At 48.8% G+C, this 19,347-nt stretch overlaps 1 protein-coding gene across 4 annotated transcripts in view; it reads left to right on the forward strand.

Annotated features, from left to right (window-relative positions):
• TTC7B (tetratricopeptide repeat domain 7B) overlaps window positions 1–19,347 on the forward strand; it is a 212,326-nt gene that overhangs the window by 95,713 nt on the left and 97,266 nt on the right. For all 4 annotated transcript variants that reach the window (XM_054567150.1, XM_054567152.1, XM_054567153.1 and 1 more), the window contains exons 8-9: window positions 737–800; window positions 4,517–4,654. In XM_054567150.1, coding sequence (XP_054423125.1) covers window positions 737–800; window positions 4,517–4,654 — 202 coding nt within the window. The remainder of the gene's footprint in view (window positions 1–736; window positions 801–4,516; window positions 4,655–19,347) is intronic.

The following is a 19,347-nucleotide window of genomic DNA, read 5'->3' on the forward strand; positions in this document are numbered from 1 at the left end:
TCAAAGGATTCTACAGCTTGAGAACTGGAAAAAATTGCTGTGTTTTAAAATACTTAAAGCATCTAGAGAATGGATATTTGGGTTGTGTGTGGTTTTTATTGCTCTCTAATCCTGAGCAACATTGGGCTTAAAAGATTTTTTTTTTTAAATCCAAAATGTTAGAATTCAGCCTAATTCCGTAAAATTGATTAATAAAACAGCTAGCCCTTGCGTGCCACCCCATAATAAAATGTGATCAAGTAAGATAACTCTCTACATTCTTACAGTATTCAAGTAATTATTCAAATTCTAAAATTGTTTCCAATCTCTTATCTAAAGGACAATATAAGACATGCCAGTTAACAAGGCAGAAGAAGAGCATTATTTACTGAAATGTCTGCAATTTACACCTCCATAATGGGTTTAGGGAAAAGTGGGTATTATTAAGATAATGTCAGTTAATAGCAATCTAAATTTCTGCCTCTATAATAAGCATATATGTTATTTGGGCTTTTAAATTGGTTTTCACAGCTTTACTTCACTCTGTTGCCTGCTATTAAAATGCGTAGTTAGAATGTATGAATTTCATAGATTACCGTAAAAATAAGCAAATTAATTAAAATGTTTAGACTGTACACTACTTTTCATGGGTTCCATATAAAAATCTTGAAGCTTTTGGAATTTTGTTCTGCTCATAATCAAGTATTTTGTGTTATTTGGAAATTGCCATACATCAAAGTTGATTTTCTTTATACAGCATTTTTTGTCCTCAAGAAAATACTGAAGAAGCCCTGTTGTTATTGCTGATTAGTGAATCTATGGTAAGTAGATATGTTTTTGCATTTTTCTTTCCCCTGTGCCTACAGTGCCTTTTTTGATATGGCTGCTCCATCAGTATAGTGACTCTTTTTTCCTGGGGAGAAAAATAGAGGGACTCCGTGGGTGGGGAAAAAACAGTAGAGATTTAAAGGGAGGGATGGTTCTTGATTCTTGGACTGGGTAGCGTATTCCTGGGTCACGCTGGAGCTTGGGGCTTCTCTTCCCTTAGCCATCAGCAGGCCCTGAGTTGATTCCTTCACCCACCACGTACTGACGGAACACTAACACAAGTACATGCTGTGGGTAAACCACAGCTAGAATGAGCACCAAAGGGGCCTTGCAAGGGGACAGCGGCCCCCGAATGGGAACCTCTGCAAGCCTTCTTGATTGGCCTTGGTGGGAGGCAGGGATCGGGGAGAAGCCACCCGCGTGTGTGAACCGGTGGTGTTTACGTCAGGAGCCGTGTGGAACTGCCCTGACCTCGTCCCCAGGTCCCTTCGCCGCGCCCCGCTCCCCAGGCATAGCACGGTCCCAGGCTGCGAGGGCTCACTCCTGCTACCTGGCTCTGCTGCAAGGGCATTTTTGCCATTTAGATTCCTCTGGAATGTTTTCGTAGCATTTGGCCAGGATATCAAATTTTAAGTGTAGAAACCTATCATTTAATGGGTTTCCACTCTGCGTATCATCAGGAGGCGTGTTGGCCCTGCCATAAAGTTTTCAGGGGTAGGATGTGTTGTGGTGGTTCATACCGTGAGAAGTGAGCGTGCGGGCCAAGCGCCTGAGCAGACGGGTGGACTCTGGAACTTGGAAGGACCCAGATGTCCTTGCATGCATTTGCTCCTTTTTCACACGAGGAACCTGAGGCCCCAAGCAGGCTGAGGGGATTTGTTATGCAGTTGGTCCTCCTAGCAGATCATACTGTGCCCTGCCATGCCTCCCACTGGGCCCGGCAGGCAGGAGGACAGAGGAGGAGAAAAAGGAGTCATAAGAGAAGTGTGTCCCTTCTTGCCCAAGTCCACAGATAAATAAAGGTCTGAAACACCCTCAGGTGAGAGGCGCTTAGACATGGAGTGCAAGAAGGACACGCGTGTGCCGAGTGAAGGGCAGATCAGGAGAGCTTGGGTTTTCTTGTTCTGTGAGATGGCCCAGAGATGTTTACAAGAGCAAGACTGCTTGAGTTACCTCTTCTTTTACTTAGAAGCCCTTTGACGTCATTGGCCTTCCTTCCTCCGAAGGAAACAGGTTGCCCCGTTGGCTCATCTTTCCTTGACTGTCAGCTGGTAACTTAGCACGGTGTCATTTACGTCCTCCACTCTGCCTGGGGGTGTTGAGGGGAGGCATGTATGTGAGCAGGCTGGCGCTGGCAGCCGGCGGCTTTCTCACCTGAGCAGGCCTCACCGCGCCCGGGCGCCCGTTCTTCGGCGGGGCAGCTCGTGGCGGCCGCTCGCTAACATCCGCGCATGCAACGCTGAACTCCCCACAGCGCAGCAGTTACGTTTCCTTTGGGGGAACCTGGTTGGCTATGTTGTAAAAGCTGTGAAAGTGTGGTGACCACACCATTTAGATTTTTTGAACAGTTGATTGAAAATACTGAGTTCCATTGTCAGGTCGTGTGTTCCAGTTTGGAATTTGGAAACCACAGCCCCCTCTCTAAAATGCTGTGTCTTGGGAATGGCGGTTACACCTCTCCTGCTCCTTAATTGAAGTGACAGGAGCTAATAATGCTCATCGTGGAGATCCCTTTGAGACAGTCAGATTTGGCTCTGTGGTATTTAATTTCCAGAAAAGTCTCCTCAGGGGATGGTGAAATCCAGTGACATCAGCAAACACGAAGGATGAGGTTTCCAGCCCAAACGATTACATTCTCTCTGTAAATCGTTCTATGATTACGTAGGTAGGAAACTAAATTAAGTTGCCTTTGCAAGCCGTTTATTCATGTTGCTTGACTCCTTGATTGATTTTTCAGTCTTTAGACAGAAAAAGGCACTCAATTGGTGTTTGGGAAAATTGTATTCTTTGTTGGCTCTGAGGTTAACTTAGAAGTATGAATTTGTCCATAGTCCCTCCACCTGTAAGAGCTCATTGGGAAGTGTACTGCTTTCTCAAATCAAATTAGGCTTCCCCAGGAGAAAGGTGTTATCTGAACTATGTTTGCACAACCAACCTGACAGATATCCTGGGATATTTATTATTTGTGGGTCTCTTTGAGGTCCTATACTGAACCTTTATAATCAAAAGATACCCATAGACTTTCTCTTAAAAAAAAGTGCATTTGGCATAACTTGAAAATTTCTTTTAAATAGTATTTTGCTTTGTTTTGCTTAGTCCTCTTCCAGGCATTGGTCTCAATATGGAACATCTATAACAAATAAATAATTAAATGAGACCACTTACAGCAAGCCCTGTTTCCCTCTGAGCTCCTTACGTTGGCTTGAAAGCCACTCCTAACAAGAAAAACTTAGAATGAAATCTTCAAAAGCAGGCTTATTTCCATAAGTGATGACTCACTTTGTAGGAAGTGGCCTGCCTTATATATTCTTATTTGTCTTTGACATTTAAGAGCAAGGAGTCTTAAGTGAGTAAGTACTGATGGGTGGCTGAAAGCAAATGCCTTGAGCTCCCGGAAAGAAAGCGTTCTGTCTCATCACTGAGAGGGAAGGGTGTGCGTAGCCTTTCTGAATGTCAGGCAGGAAGATAAACATGAGCCTGCCTGGACAGGTGACCACGATGCCTCATGTGACGACTTTTGCAGGAAAAACCGAGGGTCCCTTTCCGAGCCCCGAGGGACAGGTAGATCTGGACACTTCCATTAATCAGCAGGGGAGAAAAGATAGGCAAAATCTCACTTTATCAGTTCTGAATTCCCTATCAGGGAGAAAAGGAAAATGAGCTGGTGGTGAAAGTCTCTAATGCATGTGTTTTGTCTGGAGGAATCTGTAGAGAAATTACATTTTGATTTCTAGATAGATGAGACTAATCAGCCTGAAAGTGCCTGCTGTATTTCTCTGCTAAGCAGCGGAGATGTGAAACAGGCAAGGTGTTCTCTTGAGTCCTCCGTGGTAATGTCTTTAAAACAAAAATCTGTTTGCTTCCTGCTGTCTCTTGTGCATCTGTTTTGTGCTTCCCTAACCAAGATCGACCTGTCTTTGTAGTCTGTTCCAGTGAAGATGTCACGTAGGGATTCGAGCATTGCTTTGGTGATGGAGGGGAAGTATGGCATGTCTCTGTAGGACTGGGGGAGTTTGAGGACACCATTCAGTGTGGGGCTGAGAGTCCCTCCGGCCCTTTCACGCAGAGCAGAGGCAGGGTCCGCCGTGGGGTGCGGCAGGGCCTGACCGGACCAAGGCACTGCTGCCAGGCCGCGTCTGTGCCAACTGTGTGGCCGCCGGTGAGCCTGAGCCCAGGGGAGGTCCCCCGGCTTTGCAATGGCTCTTGAACCTTCCTGCCCACACCTGCCTGCAGGTGCACGTGCCCCATCGGGTCACGGCTCCAGGCCTCCACTGTTTGAAGGACACCATGTACCACATGCTGTGGTGCTCTGGGGACTCTGAACAGACACCCAGAGGTGACAGACCCCTTACTCATTCCCGCCCTTGTCTCCAAGCCTTCTGTGAGCTGTTGGGGCAAGAAAGCCTCCTAGGTGACTTCTCTACACACGGCGGTGACTGTGTGCACGGGCTGACTCACCTTCTGCTTGTCTTTTCTGTGCTGTTTTCAGGCCAACCGGGACGCTGTGCTGAGCAGGATACCCGAGCACAAGAGCGACCGCCTCATCAGTCTGCAGAGCGCCTCGGTGGTCTACGACCTGCTGACCATTGCCCTCGGAAGAAGAGGCCAGTATGAGATGCTGTCAGAGGTACAGTCCTTGAGTCCAGATGACTCCAGGCAACGGGTGATGCTGTGGGGCTCGGTCCTGACCCCCGCTCTGTCGCTGGCGGCCACGTGACTATGGGTTTAGCTTTGGTTTCCTCCTCTGTGAAATGGAAACGGGGCTAAATGATTAGGTGGTGGAATTCACTGGTGGTCACTTCCTACCAGTGGCCCAAAGCCCCACTGGCCGTGAGTGTGTGTGTGAGGAAAGGCAAGCATTTCTCTAGCAGTTTCTCTTTTAGTGCGATGTCCACCACAACCAAAAATCTTTCATCTGTGATATCAATTTCCTTATCAAATGGGTTGTATTTTATTGAAGTGTCAATGCGTGACTCCTGCTGAGATGCCACTTTGGGCACAGGGTCTGGTCCAGTGAGCTGCTGCAGGTTTTCACATAAACAGTATCTTCGTTTAGGGTCTTTCGCTTGTTGAGAGGAGGCCTTAGTTGAGTGCAGATCTTGTGGGAGGTGCTGCCACCTCCTTCCCTCAGCTTCTAAGAAACATGTCGGGTGGAAGCTTGACTATGATTTCGCAGTTGCAGAAGAGGCTCGTTCCTCTCAGGCTGTGGTTATGCAGAATTGAGTTTCTGCCCAGAACACCAGATGCCATGATGGTAGGGGCTAGATAAGGAAAAAGATCACTTTATCTTTTCCTCAGTGGGGCAAAAAGAAAGGAAGAGCACAACTCAGTTTGTTAAAATGCACTTTTCCATGTTATTAATCTTTCTTTTTCTAAATTTATACACATTGCAACAGCCTCTGGGCAGCAGGACAGGGAATGAAATGCAGTCGCGGACGGGCTGAAATCAGATAAGCGCCGCTCACCCCCAGCCGGCCGCCGCGTCGCCACGTTAGGCAGCAGCGCCGGGAGCAGATGAGCCTGTGCGGCTTGGATCTTTTTTTAGTCTTTGGTTTGGTGACTATACAGGGCAGTGGTTACTCATTCTTCCAAAAAAGCCCCTCACAATCCGGCGAGATAAGGCAATATGTCCTGATGTTCCTGTCACACCCGGTACACCCCACACCCCCTGGGACCCTGGCCAGGCTTGGGATTGGCCTAGATTCGTCACCGCACCACATGCTTTGATTTCCCAGGACCCTCGCCTCCCGGCCAGCTTAGTTCCCATCCGCTGTGTCTGCTACGGGGCCCATCTGCAGGGATGGTGCCCCCCCAGCCCAGGGGGCAGTTTTCTGAAGGTGAACTTCTTTCCGCCAGACAAACCAGTAAATACCTCCCTGGGCCCACGGCCGAGTGTGGTTGGCATGTCTGCTTTCATCCCATCCTGTAGCAAAGTCGCCTTTCCCTGGCTTGAAATTGGCCAACGTCTGAAACAGGTGCGAGCCGCCCGAGGTGGCTGACTCGGTTACAGGCTGGATGACCCCTGCCCATGGACTTCTCGTCATGCCATGAATGACTCTAGGGGGACGGCTGTCACCTTAGCAGCATTCCTCTGCCCGCCAGCCGCAGCCTGGCATGTGTTTCCTCCTGGCACGGAAGGCTGGGACCTTGTTTTCACCCAGATGACTTTCATCTTGATGTCACATTTAGCTTCCATCTTGTGCTGATGACCTGACGCCGAGTCCCCGGGTAGCCTGGGCGGCGGTCGGGGCCTTTGCAATTCAGAATGTCACAGCACACATCACACTGAAGACAGTGACGACATTGCCAGAGGTTGCCCGGGAGGTGCCAGAGTAGAAGGGTGGGGGAAGGGAAATTCATCGCTGTATACCCCTTGAAGCCTTTTGAATGTTGTACATGTCTGTGTTTCATCTATTAAAAATATAGATCCATTGGTAACATAGAGGACATTCATGTCTTCAACATATGTGTTTGCAAACCCCTGATCAGGGCCAGGGGCTGTGATTCAGGCCGGGACACATGAGCCAGGCACGGTCCCTGCCCGTGAGCAGCTCCCAGTCTGCCGGCTGGGGTGGCTGGCGCCTGGGGAGGGCTCCTACAGGGTCCGTATCCAGTAGGAAAGGATCTGAGTACTTGGCTTCAGCTTTTCTTGCTATTTCTACTTAGTGTTGCAGCTGGAACTTTTCCCAGCCAAGCAGTTGATGGCCCGGTTGTCTCAGCTCTTGAAAGTCAAACAGGAGGTGTCGTAGGCGAAAGGTGAGCACATATGGCACCCAGAGAGAGTGGTTCCATCTTTGGAAGGCATGGCCACTGAAGATCGGGGCTCAGTGCACCCTGGGCTGAGCACGGGCCTTCTCTCCCTTGCTCTCAGGCCACGTCTTCCTGAGAGTGTCCTGGTTCCCTCATTTGCTGGGCTTTTCTTTTTTTCCTTCTTTTTACCTGTCTTTCCATTTTTCTCAAGACTTCAGATTAAAAGGCTAACTGGATTTTTAAAAAGTCATATGCCATACACGTAACCATTTAAAAGCATCCAGTCCAGTGGCTTTTAGTACATCCTCACTGTCCTGCACCCACCCCCTCTATCAAATTCCAAAACATTTCCGTTGCCCTGCAAGGAACCCCGCCCCCGTTAATTGTAATTGGTCTCCATTCCTCCACCCCCCCCACCCCCCACCCCGGCCTCTGCTGGCTGCCAGTCTGCTTTCAGCCTCTGTGTATTTACCTGCATTGGGTACCTCATATAAATGGAATCATCCAATATACGACCTTTTGTGTCTGGCTGCTTTCCCTTAGAACAAGGTTCATCCGTGTCGCAGCCTGAGTCAGTACTTCGTTCCTTTTCTATGGTTGACTAGCATTGCATTGTAGGGACACATCACCGTTTGTTTACCCATGTACCAGTCGACAGGCATTTGGCTATGGCGCGTGGTGCCGCGTGGAGCGTAACTGGAGTTTAAACTTCCTGTAGTACTTCCCCGGGCCCTGCGGTGGTTAATGGCTACCATTGTTGTCATCGGAGTGGGAGTCCATTATGTTTCCCTGACTTATCTCCTGCGTCATTGCTGATCTTTCTAAAGCACAGAAACAGGCCACGGCCCTTCTGCTCAACACCTGATGGCTCTTCCCTGCCCCCTCTTTTTTCCTCTCTTTGTATTTTGTTTTGTTTTACTTTTTATCCCATAATGAAGCTGACTTCATTGGTTATGTTTCTGCCATATGCGACAGCCCTGCAGGTACCTACAAATACGGAAAAGAAAGTAAAAGTCACTTGGAATCCCTCCCTCCTGAGATAGTTCACCATCTATTGGCATTTTAGAAACTATCTTTTCCCATATCTTTTTATGAATGTAAACTTATGTAAGTTTCAAGGGATGGGATAGCATCATGCACATTTTATTGCCGATACTTCTAATCCTTATTCTCCCTTCCATTGGTACCACACCCCTCCCTGCCTCTGTTACCCCCACCCCAGGCCAGCAACGTTGCATGTCGTGGGTCCAGCCCTAGGGCGCTTGGGCCTGAGTTCTGTATCTACCATTTGCCAGTTGTTCGATCCTAGGAGTTATTAACCTCTTATGCCTCAGGTTTTCCTTCCGTAAACTAGGGATAATGATCATACCTGTCTCCTAATTGTGAGATTACTCACTAATCCATGTAAAGTACTCAGAACAGAGCAGACAGAGCTCATGGAAGGGTGAGCTTCTACAGTTCCTGCCATCATATGCCAGGGTCGCAGGCATCGGGGAAGCAACAAAGTATATGCAAAAAAGGTCTTTTGGGTTCTAAAAACTTCCAGTCTGGTTAGGGTGATCAAATAGAAACACTTGGAAAAATAACTAAGTGGACCACTGAACAGCGTGGGTTGGGACTACGCGGGTCCACTTACATGTGGATTTTTAAAAATAAATACCCGTACTGTTCTTCATCTGAGGCTGGGAGTCCGCGGATATGGAGGGCCCACTGTACACATTAATCTATGCCATTTAATACAGGGGACTTGAGCAGCCCGCAGATTTTGGTATCCACAGGGGGTCCTGGAACCAATTCCCCTCAGATACCAAGAGAGAGAACTAAGTTTTGGGGGAGTCAAAAGTTTTATGTAGATGTTTGACTGAACAGGTGTCGGCGCCCCTAACCTCCACATTGCTCAAGGGTCATCTGGGGTAGCGAAGACTGGATGGCGCCAGGCATGCTACTTGCAGCAGAGTTTGCAGGCTGGGGTGTCAGTGAGAGGCGGGGAGCCGCTGATACATGAATTAGCTCTTTGAGGCCCAATGGGAATTACAAAGTTAGAGACAAGGGACACTCTTCATCATCAAGATAATGGAGGCCCCAGGATCCGAAGGAGGCAGGGAAGAGAGGGCGTTGGACAGAAAGCTTGTCGTCAGACCCCGGCGTCTTGGTGCTGACAGCTTGTGCCCCTTGCCGATGCAGCCAGACCACCTCGGCCCTTGGCTGGCCTGGACGCAGGCCCTGTTTGCGTCAGCGACACTGCACAGATCTTCCTTTGTATGGGCGGACCTTTTATGAGCGGAAGGTAAACAACCGCAGGGCCATTGTGAGAGGAGAGGCCTTACCTCCGTCTCACCACGCTCTCCTTCCTCCTCTCGCCCCCAGCCAGTGTCCACACCTCCATAGCAGGACACGTGCTTCCCCCCCCTCCCCGGCTCAGCTCCCCTTCCACCTGAGCCCCGAGATGCTCAGCACCGAAAGGGGACAGGGAGGCGGTGCCCCTGCTGTGGTTCCTAGTGTGACTTCTCATCTTCTGTCCTGCTGTCATGGACACCTTCCAGCGGGCTGGGCAGCACAGTGCAGACCCAGGCTTTCAAAAGCTGTGCTTACAGGAGGAGCAGAGCCACCTTTGCAAGAAAACCGGCCTTCTCTCTCTCTTTCTTCCATTGTATTTATTCAAGATGGAAGGCTCCTGTCCCGTCTCCAGCCTGTCTGCCCTGGTGTCTGCCCGCAAGCTGCCTGTCTTCTCCGCAGGCGCTGCTCACCGGAGCCTGGCCAAGGAGCACTCGCTGCACAGAGAGAATTCAAACCAAGGCTTTATCACAGCCCCATCCTGACAGGCTTCAATATAAGCACAATGTTGGCCGCAGCTCCAGGGCTGTGGGCTTTCATGTTTTTTAAAAAAGACTAATTGTGAGCTCTGCTGAAAGGTTTGTGTGGGAAGAAACACTCTTTTCCCCCTTCAATTTAAACAGCAGCACTAGTTGGCATGACAACCGCACTATTAAAAGTAAAGCCACAAGCCCAGCTTCCCTTGTTTTTCAGAATGGACCCAAGCTGCCAAGGAGGTTTGTTCCTTAAATTTGACTATTAATGGCTCCATTTTGACAGAACATTATGGGGTCCTTTTAGAAAGGGTGAGTGTGTCCTCCATACACAAACATGGCAGCTTTAAAGACAGAAACGGCTATTTTTATCTTCCTTGTTGAACTCGCGTTCGCTTGTTTATGATAAATCTCAATAACATTATAGTTCTGTGGGTAGAACTGTCTGGCTAGTGCTTATACCAAAGGGACATTTTTACATTCCTAACACAAACACTTATTTAGTCAGGGAGTATCGAGAAAAACTGGAACATCTAAGTCTGCTTCACAGGCCCACCATTTGTTAGTTCGCGTCCGAGTTTGGCATCTCACGCAGCCCCACTTGTCCTACGGAAACCCAGCCTTGGCCTTGGTGCTCAGGTCCCTAGAGGGCATCGGTGTGGCCTGACACGAATGGACCACAGGCGTCTGAGAAATCAAGGCACAGTCTTTGGTTCATGGTAGGTGCTCAGTAAAAGCCTGCTGAATACACCGATGCTTCAAGCCATGTTCCTTCTCATCCTGCACCCACTCCTTGGGTTTTTGAGGTAGACTCAGGGTCATTTATCTGGGAAAGAGGCAGCAGAGGAAGAGGTGGCCGTATATTGGGGCAGAGCATCTGTACAAATCTCAACTCTGGTCCAGCTTTGCGAGTCAGCCCAGTAGGACCAGCTGCGTCATTTTCACATGACAGGTTTACCCCAGAGAATCTCAGCTACTGCCATGGCTGCCGGTACCCACCATCCCACCGTATGAAAGCGATTTTTGAATTAAACATCATCGCTTTCTTCTTAGGGTCCTCAATTAAAAGAAAAAGATTTTAACCTAAAAATTTTAATATGCCATTTTAACCTTTTTAAAGTATATGATTCAGTGGTATCAATTTCATTCACAATGTTGTGCGACCATCATGGTTGTGTCCACATTTCCCGGCGCCTCAAGTGGAAACGCTTCATCCCTTAAGCAGTGACTCCCCGCTCCGCCTCCCCCGTACCCTCTGGCCATGCAGCACTTGCCCTTTGTGTCTGGCTTATTTCACCAGCCCAACGTCCTGAAGGTTCCGTCCTGTTGGGACAATACATCCAAGAGCATGTATCAGACTTCATCCTCATTTTGGCTGAATAATATTTTTTTGTATGCATGTGCCACGTTTTGTGTATCCATTTATCTGTTGATGGATATGTGGATTGTTTCCACCTCTTGGCTATTGTGAATAATGCTGTAGTGAACATTGGCACACACATCTGAGTTTCAGTTTTTTTGGATATATGTACAAGAGGAATTGTGTTTCACTTTTTGAAGATCCACCAAACTTTTTTTTCTTTTTTTGTACAGCAGCTGCACCATTTTACACTCCCAACAGCAAGGGGTCCCGTTTTCCATATTCTCACCAACACTTGGTATTTTTTTGTTGTTGTTTTGCTACAGTAGCCATTCTAGTAGCTGTGGAGTTGTATCTCGTTGTAGATTTGCTTTTCCCCGATGACTAATGAAGTTGAATTTGGAGAAATGTCTATACAAGACCTGCCCATTTTTAAATTGGGTTGCTTGTCTTGTTGTTGTTGAGTTATAGGAGTTCTTTATTTATTGTGGCTAATAAACCCTTAGCAGATACATGACTTGCAGATATTTTCTCCCATTCTGTACTTTGTCTTTTCATTTTTTGATGATGTTATATGATGCACAAAAGTTTTTTAATTCTGATGAAGTCCAATATATCAGTTTTTTTCTCTTGATACTTATGTTTTTGGTGTCATATCTAAGAATTTTTTGTCAATTCCAAGGTCATGAAGATTTAGTTCTATGTTTTTCTGTCAGGATTTTATGATTTTTGCTCTTATATTTAGGTTGTTGATCATTTTGAGTTAATTTTTGTATATGGTGTCAGTAGGGGTCCAACTTCATTCTTTGCATGTGGAAATTGCCTTGTTCTAACTTTTGTTCAGACCATCCCTTCCCCACTGAATGGACTTGGCACGCTTGTTGAAAATCAATTGACCATAGGAGTGTGGGTTCATTTCTGTGCTCTTAGTTCTATTTCATCGCTTTGTGTGTTTGTTCTACACTGGTTTGGTTACTATATCTTTGTTGTGAGCTTTGAAATTGGGAAGTGTGAATTCTCCCCCTTTGCTCTTTTTCAAGATTGTTTTGTCTGTCCGGGGCCACTTGCAATTCCACATGAATTTGAGAATTGGCTTTTCTGTTTCTTAAAAAAAAAAAAAAAAAAAAAAAGACTTGCAATTTTCATAGAGGTTGCATTGAATCTCTAGATCACTTTGAATAGTACTGCCATCTTAATACTCATGTTTTGATATCAGATCTGAGTTTGAATTCTCAGTTCTGCTCCTTTCCATGCCAGTTATGAATTTGAGGGGTTGCTCTACCTCTACACCCATCTTCTGATGTGGGAAATACAGCAGTAATAGGACCTACCTCCCAGGATTATTGTAATGATAGAAGAGATAGTGTATGCGAAGTGTTTGTTGCTGTTCTTATTGGTGGTGTTGATAATCTGCTTTCTAAAGTAAAAATCCCCTCTGTAATAACCCTGGCAGATGATCCTTGACCCAGAGTTGTGTCTTTTATCGCATAGTGAAATAATTCTGCATTGGAATCAGAAACATCTGAGTTCAAATCCTGATGCTGTCCTTTCCTAGCTGCGTAACTTTGGGGAAGATATTTAGCCGCTCTGGACTTCCACCCTAGTGACCGATGTGAAGCTCAGTGAGCAGTGGGCATGAATAGCCAGCATAGCTCTTGGCAGACACTGCGTACCGTTCCGTCCCTGTGTGGTTATTGGAAGGGGTTCATCTGAGCCTGTCTCCTTGTAACTTTCACCTGGCCTATCTCTTTGGAATGAGGAGGCAAATCAGTCCTGCCTCAGTGACATAAAATGCCCCATAAAGTCAGCCTGGAGGTTGACAAACCTTTCCAAAAAGGGCCAGATACTAAATGTTTTAGTTTTTGAGAACCAAGAAGCAAAATCAAGGATATTGTGTAGCTATAACAAGAGAGGAAACAAATCTTCACAAAAATCTTTTATTGATTAAATTAACAAGCAATAGTGACTACAATTTTTGTAATACAGGAGCATTAATGAGAAGAATAGGATTGTTTGGGGGGTAACATTTCATTTAATTTGGATTCAAAGTGAGCGTTTCCTCTCATCCACCTTACGGCAAGTGACCACCCATAAATGATTCTTAGCTGTTGGACCCTGCAAGCGGTGGCGGGTTGGACTTGGCCACCAGGCCACAGGGCACCTGCTGTGGCATCACCTCGCCTGTCCCGGCAGCCTCACAGTGCTGCGTTGTTTGTCCGCGGCCACCCTTGAAGGATACACGAAAGAATGGATCTAACACCCAGGCCATATTTACTCCTTCGTTCAAGCGTTCATGAGCTCCTACGCTGTAGGTGACCCTCCACACCCTCCCGGGCTGCTCTGCCCGGGGCTCTTCCCTTCCCCGCCTCAGTCCTTGTATGCATGAGGCAGCAGCTGGGGTTGAGGGGTAACCCCGGATGCCCCCAGCCAAGGGAGACAGATGGAAAGCAGAGGAAGACCCAAAGGTGAGAGGCCGCTGAAGAGGGAGGAGTAGAAGAATGAAATGCCCATTTCTTGAATTTAGAGGTGGATTTTGCAAGAATGACCAAGAACAGCTCTCTCAGCAAAGCAGCAGGTGGGGGACGTAGCATTAGCGGAGGAGCCTGGAGGCCCTTACTTGCTGTGCAGACTCGATCAGGTTGCGTCGAGTAGTTGAGCGGGGAGCACGCGGGGGTTCGTCGTCTGCATCCAGCTCTGTCATCAAGTCTGTCATAAAGTTTGGGAAACAACGCACTCTCGACTCCTCCGCCGTGGCCAGAGGCGATGGTGTCCATCAGCTCAGGCGTTTGCCAAAGTAATAAAGCTCTGAGACTCCTCGCCTGGAGCGGTACTGCTGTTCAAAACAAAAAGAGAAATGGGAGGGGGGCATGGGTGTGAGGTTTGCTCTGTTTATTTTTCATTTAAGGGGAGAGAAATCTGAGCAAGATTCAATGGGCACCATCTGTGTTTTCTCAAAATCTGGGTTGGGAGGGGCTTCTATTGGTAGCCGAGAGCCCCAGAGATACGCTTTTCAGAAGCCGTTCCTAGACTCAAGGTCTGTGGCTTAGATCTCTCAAATTCCACTTTAATTCACACTTTGAATTTTTCTAAAAGTTTTTCTAGTTAATTCAGAAACCAGGGCTCTGAGCTGAGCATCATGAGACCTGGCTCCTGTGCGCACCTGCGCAGGTGTAGCCACCTGTCTGGCTCTTCGCTTCCTCATCCCTAAAGTCTAGGGGTCTAGGCCATCTCAAAGGTTTCAACATGCTCTCTGATTACGTCATCCTGTGGGTCTAAGCTAATGGTCCAAAAGGTCTAACTTGCTTACTTTCTCATTACTAAAAGTAAAGACACAAAATGGTATCCATAGACCACAGTAAACTAAAAAGCATCGTTACCCAGCTGCAAAGAATTACATGCATTAGCTGACATTAAGTACAAAGGACATAGATAAGAAACTTTTCCTAATCAATTGAAGGATCTGTATTATGAGGACTCCTAGGAATTCGGCCAACCTGTCCACAAAGCTGAGCCATGCAGACAGGTGACTATGTTATTTGTTCTAGTTCAATACTGATGAATTTTAGACTGAAGCTCCAGGCTCAATTGAAAGCGAAATCAGATTTATTTTCTTCCTGCCCCCTCCTCCATGGGTTTTTGGATGCAGAATCTCACTCCCAAATTCCGAAAATAGACTCTGGCTTCTCCTCGCTGTGGTATGGCACAGCTGTCGCTGCCGGGCGCCCAGTGCGTGTGATCGGGCTTTGCGGACTAGGAAGGTAATTGCTAAATCCCGTTCTTGTGCCAGAAGAGCTGCTCGTTCCTGCTGCCCCTCAGAGGTGGCTGATGGATGAAGAGCCAAGACAAAAGCCTGGAAAGGATACATTTTTGCTACCAGAGGAAGCATTTTTGCGAGGGATGTTTTGACTACCACTCAAATGATTAGGATGCCATTTAGATCCTAGTTATTGTTCTACCAAAATATCCGTGGTATTGGGTGAGTGTTATCTGGGCTTTAGAGAGGTGGCAGTGGACGGATGATTACAGCAAACGGGCTTGTCTTTCCTGGTAGAAACAGTACTACTGCCCAGGCCACCTTCTCTTCTGGGAAGGGCGATGATTTGAGATGTCACCTGCTGTTTTGCGCGGGTGACTTAGGGACCGGCAGACCTGGACTGGACACCATATCCCTCTCTCCGGCCCCGCACTGCCCTCTCTTCACCTGACACCAGAAGTGGGAAAGGCCAGAATCTGCTCTCATCTCTCCCTTCCCGCTCTCCCTCTGAGACCCGCGCGCACCCTGTCCCCCTTCCCAGAGTGCCCCTCTCTCCCCTGCAGTCCCCCCTCAGCTGGAACCCCAAGTCCTGCAGGATCTGCTGCTGCTGCTTGGTTTCATGAAAACGACCTCAACAGTGACATGTCTGTGCCAGACTCTCTTTTAAGCAGTTCATGTGCATTTTATAAAAACTACTTCACGTAGCCCATGGCCACCCTGTGGCTGGCGGGTAAGGAGGTTGGGTTAAGCCTGGGGCACTCTGGCCCCTGAGCCATGGGACCGCTGTCCATGACCCCAGGTCCACCTCGGGGGTGACTGGAGCAGCCTCCTAACCGCCCCAACATGCACAAAACACCTGCAAATTTTTTCTTTTTTTATTGAATTTATTGGAGTGACATTGGTTGACAGAATTATATAGGTTTCAGAACCTGTGTCTCCTTAAAAGTCCATTTCATCAGTACTTCTTTTAGCCTGGAACCTTAGTAAAATGTAAATGCTCTTATTTTTATTTTATAGCATATATTCTGTTCCCAATCTCCCCACTCTGTTAAAACTGGAGATTTTTACTCTGTCCCATGCAGATGTGATTAAGGTGCTTCAAAGGGATAGTCAAGCAGAATCGGGGTGAGCAGACCCCCAGTCTAGAGGGCAGAACTCGCCGGCAGCAGATGCCTGAGTGCCGCTTTCCCCGGCGGCACCCTTCGGCCTTTGACGAGGGCCTCCTCCTGCGACTGAGGCCCTCTGGCCTGAGCTGCTCAGGGAGTTACATAATCCTGATGTTTGCAGGAACACAGGGGAGGACATGCTATATTTCAAGCGGTGTGCTTGGCATCGAGATTTCAGGAGCATCTGGAGCCGCCCGGGCACTTTCTCAGAGGCAGCGCGTCACTGTTTATGAGATGCCAGGAGCCCACAGGGAGACAGAGCCCTGGCCAGGGCACCAGAGGCCAGGCTCCTCGGAGCTGGGGGCAGGGGCCACGTTGTGATTGTGGACTCGTGTTCCTTCATGTCCTGCGTAATACCCCTGTGGCTTATTGGGGGATGTGGGTCGTTGCAGTTAGGAGAAAGAGGCCTGAGCTGGGAGGGTTCTGGGAAAGATGCGGCAGCGAGGGTAGAGGAAATGCATGACTCGCGTAAACTGTGCGCGCGTGACGTGGGCTGGGACGTGGCAGCCCCGGCTTTGGTGGGGCTGGGGGGCCCGGGGGATCTGTGAAATCTCCTGAAATCCTGCAAGCTGGAAAGGCCTCGGTCCTTGGCGCCTCAGGGGTCCCGAAAGGGCCATGGGAGCAAGGGCTCCATCTCATCAGCAGACGAAGTCTCATTGGGTCTCAGAAATAGCTCAGGGAAGCTGTGGCATTTTTAGGGGCCTTTGACTGAGCTGCATTCTACTTCACGCAGCACGAGCGGGCCTGGTTAGCTCCGTGTGAGCGGCACGTTGCAGGCAGCGGAGGGTTGCGCTCGGAGCCCTGACGGCGGCCAGACTGCCTGGGTTCTGATCCCGGCCCCGCAGGAACCTGCTGAGACCCTGCGTGGCCGCGTGGCCGTTTGTGCCCCAGTTTCCTGTCTGTGAACGCGGGAGCATAATAGTACCTGCTTGTACCGCGAAGTCCAAGTTCATGGCTCCCGCAGAGTCATGGTCTGGTGAAGCCGACTCCTGGGTGGCAGGCCGCCAGCCTCTTGCTGTGTTCCCAGCAAGGGACAGGGGACAAGGGACCTCTTCTCTTTTGTAAGGACACATCCTAGTCTTGGTGGCTCTGCCCTCGCGACCCAATCACCTCCCAAAGGCCCCACCTCCTCACAGTCACATGGGGGTCAGGTTTCAGCGTAGGACTTGGTGGGGCAGGGACGGGGAACACAAACATTCAGTCCACTGCACTCATTAAGGAAATAAATGACAAGTGTGTGTTCTAGTCTGGTTCCGTAAAGTTGTGCACTGTTTTCAAGGTTCTGAGCGGGGATCCTTTTCTAAAATAAGGAAGCATTTTGTAAAACAAATCATTATTTCTGATATAATACATTGTAAATTTGAATTTTTATATATTAAATTTGGGTAAAGTAATAGGTATTATGCAGTTTTATTCCTTAATATAATAATGTTAAGTTTTAAATAAAAAGAGGCTATAATTAACCTTTATTTAGCACTTACAAGCCTATATCTGAGGTACTACTCTTCTATATATTAGCTAATCATGTTTATATGTATTAACTAATTTAGTTTTCTTGAAACGCTACATTAATTACTATTATATTTCCCATTTTAGAGTGAGGAGTCTAGGTATAGAATGGTTAATTGGCTTGTCCAGATTCACACATTTCATCTGTAGCAGCAGTGCCTAGATTATTTCTTGCTCCTATTCGGGTTGTGAGTCCCCTATGCTGGAAGGTTCTTAGGCAGAAACTACTTGTTGGGGGTTGTTAGAAGAGGGGCATGAAGCACTTGGTGGGGGACACCTTCAGGACCTTGTTTGTAAGTAACAGAACCGGCCAGTGAAGCAGCGAGGACATTCATCGAGGATGCTGCTCCCTGGACCCACAGAAGGACGCAAAGTGGCCGTGAGCGGAAACGGAGGAGGTCAGGCCCCGGCCCAGTCGGCTCTGGAAGGCCCCTACCAGCCCTGCCGTGTCGGTGGCCCCCCGGCCTGGCCACAGGGAGTCGCCGCCGAGGGTCTCGCCCAGCCTCGCCGGCTCCAGGCGCACAGGCCTGGCAGGGGCCCGGAGTGGCCCCCCTTGGGCCATGTGACACTCCGGTGCTCCCCTCCTTCTCTCACCCTCACTGGGACGCAGAGGGGCTGCCTGCCTTCTATCGAGGGTGCCCCTCACCCCCGAAATGGAAAGTTAGAAGAGGTTTGTGGTGATGGGCATGATGGGCAGCCAAAACGACAGATGTCCTCTCCTTTGGGGACCTCGCCTAGGTGCTCCCCAAGTCCCCTTGTAGCCCCAAGATTCAGTCTCTTTATGAGGGCTGGTGTTTTCCTATGACACCTGGAATGGAGCTTCCCGGACGCGTTTTTCACTGAGTGTAATGACTCTGTTAGCCTTTGGCACAAAAGAAAATAAGGACACACACTTATTTATATCATCTGGCTTTTGATTCAGAACAGACTGTGTCAGCTGCTCAACTCCTTTCATTTATCAGGAAAACAGTTGATGTTTATCATTCCTCTTAGGAAAAGCAGTGGGGGGGGGAAGCACTTAAACATCTCAATGTTTCTGTGTGTATATTTAAGCACTTAGTGGTTACAGTGCGTTGAATTGGCTGAGCAGAGCTGTTGGAACAAACCTCATTTTTTGGTCACCATCAGCCCCTCCCTCCACCTGCCGGCTCCCGTGCCAGTGCCAGGCAGGGAGATTGTCCTTCCTGCCTCCTCCTTCATGTCTCCTCCTCCATCCTCCCTTGTTCCCTTCCCTGAATCGGTTTCTAAGTGCTGTTGGCTTTTCATGGCTCGGCATTTGCTCCGTAATACCTATCGCCCCCACTTACTCCCGACCCCTGCCCCCCACAACTGGTTAGGTCTCCCCCAGCACCCAAGGCTGCCTACTTGATCTTCCCCAGAAGCCACTTTAGTGTTTTTCCCTCTGTGCTTCTTAAAGGCACAGGAACAGGTTCCTGAGGCTTATCCATGAAGCAGAGCAGTGAAGGGGGCTCTGGGGTCCAGCTCTGCATTTTAGTGTTTGTAACGGTGAGAGGTGTATCGGGATGTAACTGCCTCCCACGCCGAGATGTCTGGCGAGAGGCTGCAGTGTCTCCTGGCATCAGGGGCCCAGCTCTTTCTTTCTGCTCGGTCATTCCAGAGGGCGGCCCTTGACCTTTGGCTTCTCAGTCCCGGCTGCCCTGCCTTCAGCACCAGGCTGTGTCCCAGGCAGGAAGGGCTGGGGCCTGGGGCCAGCTGTGCCCCGCTGGGGGAGCTGTCCTCAGGGAGCTGTCCCGCGGGCCTCAGCCAGTGACTTCTGCTGACATCACACTGTCCGGGTCGGAGTCACAGGCCCACCCCTGAGGCTATAGCGAACATGTTGCAAATGAGGGACCAAGTGTTCTCTCTCTTGGGGCCTGCAGACACCCACCCTGTGCCACTATTAGTAGGTGCTTATGAACGGCTCATTACTTCACTTTGCAATTTCCATCAGGGTGGGTTTTCACAGTAAACCAG

This window comes from Pteronotus mesoamericanus, unplaced genomic scaffold (assembly GCF_021234165.1).
Source record: "Pteronotus mesoamericanus isolate MK-2021 breed Mesoamerican mustached bat unplaced genomic scaffold, CSHL_Meso_final contig_182, whole genome shotgun sequence".
NCBI lineage: Eukaryota > Metazoa > Chordata > Mammalia > Chiroptera > Mormoopidae > Pteronotus > Pteronotus mesoamericanus.